Source organism: Gavialis gangeticus, unplaced genomic scaffold, assembly GCF_001723915.1.
Source record: "Gavialis gangeticus isolate Ggan-Ray unplaced genomic scaffold, GavGan_comp1, whole genome shotgun sequence".
NCBI lineage: Eukaryota > Metazoa > Chordata > Crocodylia > Gavialidae > Gavialis > Gavialis gangeticus.
The window spans coordinates 74,165,188-74,173,481 of NW_017729025.1; the positions used below are offsets into that span (position 1 = coordinate 74,165,188).

Sequence of the window (8,294 nt, forward strand, 5' to 3'; positions counted from 1 at the left end):
ATTCTGCATTATGCAACATGCAAGAGAAATTAAAATCTGTGACTTGTCTCTTTCTTTAATAGCTTTTCAACTGGAAGATATTTTATAATAACTTTAGGCACACATTAATATAAAATAAGAAAGCAACTATAGAATATCTATGTTTCCAGCAATAGAAAAAAGCTGTTAAGGTTTATTTAATGTGAGATTCTTCTTTCAATCAGCAAATGTATTTCTTTATTTTGAATATTTTTCAGTTATAAAATAGTGTATGACAGCTTGAATTAATGATGTTTATAATGAAGACATAAAAATGCAGAGACGACAAAGAAGCATTTTTATATCCATGCTTCAGGTTTGCTATGAAGGTTCATTTAATCTGACACAGCATTGCATGCATAAGAAAGATATGTATGACTGCATTAGTAATTCTTGCACTCTTATTTAAAAGAAAATTAATTATACTGCTGTCTGGTTAATAGAATAGTGTTATAAACAATAGTATTCTTTCTCTATGTGTAGCTGAAGATCAGCTTCGTGCAAAGGGTTATGACAAAACACCAGACTTTATTTTGGAAGTGCCAGTAGGTAAGTCCTTGAAAGGTGTCTTAATGTTAATATTTCATGTTTATAGGGATGTGTTTATATAAAAATGTTGAAGTTACTTAATGATACAGTCTAGTTTCTCATGTTATATAGTATAAAACATAATATGTAGTAGTGACTCAAGTTGTAAGAAGATGTTAGTGTGCTTGGCTTGGGCAGGGTTACATAGCTTTTTAACATAAAACCACAATCCTGGATTGGTCATCATCTCCTCCATGTTTGTTTCAGAAATATGCATTATAGTCTGCCTACAGAAACTGGTAGATTCAGTCAAGTTTCAAAACACTGTTATAGATAATGCCCCCACAACAGAAGTTGGTGGCATAGAAGATCCACTCCGTGGCCTCATTCTAGAATCTTCCTCCACATCCTCCTCATCTCCCCCAGTTTTCTTCATGGGTCATTAAGTACCAATGAAAGAAACAGCAGTAAGAAAAAGAACTTAGGGTGCTGGCAGATGTGGGTGGGGAAAAAAACCCAGCGCTTTACCAGGATAAGCATTGCAACAGTTTGACCTGGCTTGCCCAGTGTCTATATAGCAAATAAGCTATTTGATAAAAGCTCCAAAAACATCCGCTAAAGTGCGCAAGCTATACAGATGCTGGGGAGCTGGGTCAAACTGGCACGATGTCTGTTCGGGGCACACACTGCGTTTGGTGTAGGGGTGTGCCAAGCTGAAAGCCAAGTGCTAGTTTTTTGTTTGGTTGGTTGCTTTGGCAGGGATGGTGTTCCACATCTGTAAGTAGCCTTAGTGTCCATGGTAGAAAATTGCCAGATGCAGCTGAGCACTGACATTTCAGTACTAGTGGTGATAGAAACCAGGTAAATAACGGGTAAGCAGCCACAAGGAATTCTCAGTGTAATGGCCATGCCATTGAAGAAGCAAGAAACTTCTTTTCTTCTACTGTAACAATTGCTGAATCGCACTGTCATCTGTGCACTGTTCTTCCATTTATCTTCAGATCCTAGCACACTTATGTGTAGAGATCTTTCAGTATATTTTACAGACAAAATCAAAAAGTCCTGGAAATACTGTTTTGAGAGCTAATTATTTGTGATTCTGGCTTTTGTCCTCTGGTGGTGTTGACATTTGGAGCCCTTGCTAGTAATATCATCAACATCATGCTTTCCTGCAAGAATTCTGCTGCACATTCTGAAGCATGCTATTACCCAGTCAGTACTTAAGACACAATTCATTCAACACAACTTGAACTTCAATTCAGTTCAAGTTATTACCTAATATGTAACCAACCTTTATCAAAGACCCTTGGGAAGCTTTAAAGTGCCACCTGCAGCTCTACCTAAATAATAATTTTAGACTTTTCCCCATAGGTTTTCAGGAACAGAGGTGGTGCTGATGATAATATGTGGCCAAGTGCAGTCCATACTCACACAACTGGACTGATCCATAGTATTTTATATATTCAAGTATGGTAGCCTGCTGTTCCACCTCAGAGACTTGACAAGATCATACTGAAATTACCTCAGTCTATTGAGGCCATGCCCATCAGTGAGACCTTGCTAAAACTGTTAGGGAAGATTGTGAGACACCACGGACTGAAAATATAGCAGTAGAGCAGATAGTATCAAGCTATAAATCACTTTTACATCATATACAAGCAAGACCATCTTCCTTCTATCCAGGGACCTGGCTAACATGAAGCAAGAATGAACAACTGATTGAACTTAAAATCTTGAAAGTGTTGCAGTGATGTATGCTGGGAGGGGGAAGCACCTATAATAACTTGCCAATTTGGCAAGTCTATTAATTTGTTTTTACTTAGACTTGTAACAGCTTCTGGTATTCAGATAGCTATGTAAAATACCTTTCGTTTCATCTTTGTCTAGCAATCCTATCAAATTTAGCCTTGGCTCTAGCAGCTCATGCATTCTTGACATCCAGGCTTGCCACTTGGTTAAGAAAAGGCAAACATTTATGAAAAGCAACAACTGATTTAGAATAGAACAGGTATCTGGCTCTGCTACACAAGCTTCTGAGCATAGGCCTGTACTACAGATAAAAGCTGTGATCTACAGTTCATGTAGACCTATTTAAGTTGCTTTTAAACTAACTAGCCTGGCCATTGATAGTAGTGTAATTGCTGCTGGCCAGTGTTTACTGTGAGTTAGTCACCTGCTTACCCATAATCCAAGTGTTTTATAACCCATGCTGAACTCTGTGTTGCATTGGGTTATGCTACTATCAATCTACATAAGCTCCAGTCTCATGTTTTTGTTAACATATCACTCTATGCCAGACTTAACATTTTGTTATTCAGCTAAGCCAAACTTTGCAATAATAGATGGTAGGTGCAACAGAAAATCCTAAAGATGGAAAACATCTTCAGAAGCTTGCTTGGAATTGTCTCAGGTTATCTGAGTGAGCATTCCTTTGCAACCTTGGAAGTAAAACTTCTGTATTCAGGAGATGACTTTTCTTGGTCATAATCTCACAGGTTGGAAAATGATTCCTGGAAGACATGAAGAGGCATCTTAACCTATAGTAACAGCAAAAAATATACGCTCCAAAAGGCCATTTGTATTAGAGTAAGTGCATTCAGAGGACTAAGAGAGGGCAATGTAATCTTAAATGAAGATAATTATTGATAAATAGTGTATGCAGTTCTTAATTTTATTTAGAAAAAATATTCTTTTCATATGTTTGAATCATGGTTTTATACATATATGATAAGGTTTCAAGTGTATGTCATAGGGTAGCTCCTTGTGTGAACTGGGTATTCAGTAAAATCTTAAAGATGTTGAATTCATTTTCAGAACTTGCATCCATACTATGTTAGTAATACTTTGTTGCCCTAGCTGTTGAAGGCCACATAATTCACTGGATTGAAAGCAAAGCTTCATTTGGTGATGAAAGCAGCCACCAGTCATACCTTCAGGACCAATTCTGGAGCTACTGGAATAGGTAGGTATCATTTTTATGCTTAATTGATGGACAATATTGAATTAAACTAATTGTTTAGCTGTAAAAAAATGCTGGTAATGCTTTTGTCTACATATATTTGGTTAAAGCACATAAGTCAAGTGCAGACTTAATCTAAAACAGGGCTGTCCTGAGTGGTAGCCCATAGGCTGTATTCAGCCCGTAAGGGGTTAATGTATAGCCCCTGAACTCTCAACTAATTGCCGTTCCTCCCCATTGTTCTGGCAGCAATAGCAACCAGAGTTTCCAGGTTTGTCATTCCCTTCTCTGGATGCCACATTGTTCCCTTTGCCCTAGGGGTGGAACAAAGTAGTGCATTAGTGGAGAGAGCTGGTGGTGAGTCTGGGGCCATGTATGTGAAGGAGGGGAGAAATTTGGCCTTGCAGGGGTGGCTAATGGTCATGCCACATGGTACAGCAGTGAGGGTTGTGCCTATGCAGGTGCACATTGCAGAAAGGAAAGGTCATGCTCATGCACCCATATGGTGTGGTGTTTTTGGGGGGATCCATAGAGTGCCATCTGTGGCGCATGCAGCATGTGGCCCTTGGGAGTTTAGAAGTTGGACAGCCCAAATCTATAACACTTATTTCAGAATCTTTTTGAATTCCTGCACCAACAACAAATGATGAAATATTTGTTTTAAATTCCCATCATTATTGTCATGTTTAAAAACAGCTGGTCATATAAAATGATATAGATATTGTTTAAGTATATATTTTAGGCCACTTATTTTGATACAGATGTATGCAACTCAGTTCAGTTACTACAGGACCAAGAAGGCAACTGTTATTAATGCCATTTTTTAAGACTTTTAATAGTTGTGGGAGATCCAAGGAATCAAATTGTGTGCACCTAGCTTCACTTAGGTTATACAATAATGCTGTGTCACAAGTTAGACTGTCCAGTGTTACAGTAGCCATGAAACTTCTTGCTTGGTCTCTTATTATTTGTGGCCATTTTTCCTTTTTATTCATAAGCCATGGTCACCCAGAAGTTATAAGCACTCTCTTTAGGAAAACATGATAGGGGGGGAAAAAGCAGTTATAGGTGGGTTATGGAATCAATTACTTTACAAAACAGACAAACATTTTAGTTGAAGGGGCCACTGTTGCTATTGGAGCAAAAAAGGCATTTTATTATAAAGAATATTACAGAATACTTGGTTATATAGGCTACCACTATTACTCTTACAAGAGGTGTCCTGTATTTTTATTAATGTTACCATAACTGGTGAGACGTACTCAGGAACTCAGAACCCCTTTTGCTAAGACAAACCCCAGACAGCAATTGTAGATGGAGCATCCAGTGAGCATAATGATATCATTGCAGATGGAATAAAGTTCATCTGTTGCAATAAACCAGATTGTTGCAAAAAGCAAGTTGTGAGTATATAGATTTATTTTTGTCCTGTACAAAATCTTGCTCTTCAGATTTGGGTGCATTAGGAATGTTCAGAACAGTTTGAAGCAGTTTGTCCGTTTTGAGCTGGACATTACCTATAGAACGTTCCTTTATTTGAACTGGTCAGCCAACAGATAGTTTAACCTAATTTTTTGTTATATCCTAACAAGTTGTCTGTTACTTCTTTTTATAATAAAAATACAAAAGCTACTTCACTGTGCTGGAAGTGAACCACATTTAAGCTCATATTGCTGGATTAAGATGACTGGAAATTCGAACTATTAAGTTGTTTCCAAACTTGGGTTCAAGCCTTGGCTAGTCGTTTGCTATAGTATGTAATATTCAAAATTACTTTGTATACAGCATAAATGTACTGTAAAATATTTCATTGTGCCATATTTGCTGACTCAGTTCATATGCAGAAGGCAACATTAACAAGCTAGAGGTGAGGTGTCACTATGAAACAAGATTATTAATTCTAGCACGGTTAAAAAAACTGAACACATTTCATATTTACTTTGTATAAATACTGAGATTCTCATGGTAAACATAGTGCCAATATTAAACTCATAACAAAAGTTCAGTTAAAGAGGGGACCAGGTTCTGCATGAGTTCAGAATCCCTGAAATCTTTCTTCTTTTGTAACAAGCTGATGTAATGGGCTTAGAGCCTAACAGATGTCCACTTCAGAGATCAAATAAGGTTAATTCCTTGACTTAGGTTAAACTTTGTTTACTTCTGAACAACCTGCTCATAAGAGAAGGGTCAGATTTACAAGCTGTATTAAGTTCATTTGAGCTGCTAAGATGTATATCTCTAGTAGAAATGACCTAAGTGAAAAATATCTTGTACCTCCCCTCCTTTCTGGCATACAAGGCGTTTAAGAGGCTGGACAGTACATGCTTCTTAGTTGCAGCAATTTTACAGGCCTAAGTTGGTAATTCTACTTAAACTTAAATAGAGACTCAAGTGGTACCAGAAACCTGAGAGCTGGAGCTTTATTCAGTTTAGGATAGATTCTAGGCCAGGCTTGTCCAACATATGGCGGGCCACCATGCGGCCCTCCAAGTTGTTTTCTGAGACCCAAGATGCTGCGACAGGAAATGAAAATAAACACTGTACTTTAGTTTCAGGGGGGTGATGTGATACCGCTTCCTGTAAGGTCTTTGAATATGGCTCGCCGGCCTACTGGGTGATAAAAAGTTCATGATCCAGCCCCATAGTCAAAAAGGTTGGACACCCCTGATCTAGGCCATTGTGAGTAAAGTGAGAGTACATGCTACATCTTTCAGTTGTCAGATGCAAACAATCTGGCTGAGGGTTTTGAACACAGCTTTTCCTTAAAGCTCCATAATAGGTATGCTGGATACAACCGTGAGTACGCTACTTTTAAAATGTGATCTGTCTGAAAAGTGGTTGGCTGAAAATGGTGCTGTCTTGCTTAACAGAACAGTTAAGCAAGGTGCTGCTGAATCTGTTAATATGAATGAAGAGTTGTTCTTTTGCATTTCTGTTAAATTCTGCAGGAATAAATTAGCAAACTTGTTCTGGCTCAGACATCAAGAATATTGAGTAGTTTCCAGTTGTAGTGCCATCTGCGCAGCCCCATCTTAAACTAAGCAACCTATGGCATCTGTACATCTTTACATAGAGTCCTGGATTTGCAAAGATGAAACAGGAGACGCTATTTCGATATTTATTTCTGGTGACAATGCCTGATCCAATAATAATGGGGTGAGTTTCTCTTGCCAATCCCATGCTGAGTTTACAGGACTGGTATTTAGAAATATACCTTTGTTCTTGTGTTTATAACTAAAAAAAGTGATTGCTATGTTGAGTTTGCGTATCTATCTGGAGACAACACAATTGTGGAATTCCCCAAAGCTGATCCTCTAAAGTCACTTCATAGAATATGAATTACCCTTTAAAAGGATGTGCTCAATTTACATCCCAGTCGCATCTGAATCTTATACCTACTTCTACAGCTAAAATGATTGTATTTAAAAAAATCAAAGAAAACAGCTATTTTCCTCTTTTTTATTTCACTCATTCCATTTTGTACACATCTTTTGTCTAATATATTGCATGACAAAAGCAGGTAATATCTTTTCTCTCTCTTCATATGCGGGATATGTATTGTCCCTCTGCATTTTAACATGTCTTCACTAGACACCTGCTAATAAGGTTACCAGAATCCCCGCTTAAGTATTAGTTAAAACCAAGCTTCTCAAGTGTGATGAGAAAACCAGACAACCAAGACTCACTAGGAAATCTAAAGTGATAGAAAATGATATCCTAAAACTTCTCATGAAATTATAGCTTACATGAAAACTAACTAAAATAACATAAATAGGGCATGTTAAAATTATATCAACATAGAGGCAAAGCACAAAGTGCAAGTGGTATACAGAAGCCAAAATAGTTGAAAAACTTTCTCTCCTAGACAAAGAAAGAGAATTAATCTGACTCCCCTGTCCTATCAACCATCCAGACTGCCCAGCTGAGCAACCCAATCCACTGCATTGTGAGCAGGACAGTATTTTAAAGCATGTGCAAAGAAAGGGGAAAAAATAGTTGAGCAGCATAGCTATTTTCCTCTGTGTTGGGGAAATACAAAGATTCTGATTTTTCTCTCCCAACCAGGTGAGTTAGGTGCCTGGATTTTGTTATAGTATATTTTGTGGGTATTATTATACCATTGTGTTCATAGTGGAGTACTCATATTACCTGGAACTATAACATTTCCAAAGTTTTCCAACACTTTTGAGTAGATTTAAAACTAAAAAAATATCCTAGAAATCTCTTTTTATGCCCAGTTTCCTTGGGCTGGCTATATTGGAACAGAAATTCATGATTTTAGTAATAAAAGAAAATTAAGTTTTTAAAATGTATTACTGATATTTCGGGAGTCTCGTTTGTTATCATTTGTTATCTGTCCTACATTGGTGTATTTCACATATTTCAAGAGGGTGAATGTGGTTCCCATCTTCAAAAAAGGGAGGAAGGAGGACCTGGGAAACTATAGGCCAGTTAGTCTTACCTCGATCCTGGGTAAGCTTTTTGAGAGAATTATCCTAGCATATGTCCACAAGGGGCCAGGTTATGCTTAGGAGCAACCAACACGGGTTCATTAGAGGCAGGTCCTGTCAGATCAACCTGGTGGCCTTCTTTGACCAGGTCACCAAATCCTTAGATGCAGGGGTAGCAGTGGACGTAGTCTTTTGGGACTTTAGGAAGGCCTTCAATACTGTCTCTCACCCCATTTTCATTAAAAAAAACTGGGGGACTGTGGTGTTGACACCTACATAGTCAAATGGGTCACTAACTGGCTGGAGGGCTGCACCCACAGAGTGGTGGTGGATGAGTC

General features: G+C 38.0%; 1 protein-coding gene across 3 annotated transcripts in view; it reads left to right on the forward strand.

Annotated features, from left to right (window-relative positions):
* The window catches only part of CUNH15orf41 (chromosome unknown C15orf41 homolog), a 346,277-nt gene that overhangs the window by 113,545 nt on the left and 224,438 nt on the right, over positions 1 to 8,294 (forward strand). For 2 of the 3 annotated variants that reach the window (XM_019518946.1, XM_019518948.1), the window contains 2 exons: positions 502 to 567; positions 3,403 to 3,508. In XM_019518946.1, the coding sequence (XP_019374491.1) occupies positions 502 to 567; positions 3,403 to 3,508 (172 nt within the window). Of the gene's footprint in view, positions 1 to 501; positions 568 to 3,402; positions 3,509 to 6,060; positions 6,097 to 8,294 lie in introns of those variants that run through there. The other variant, XM_019518947.1, reaches the window with a different exon arrangement.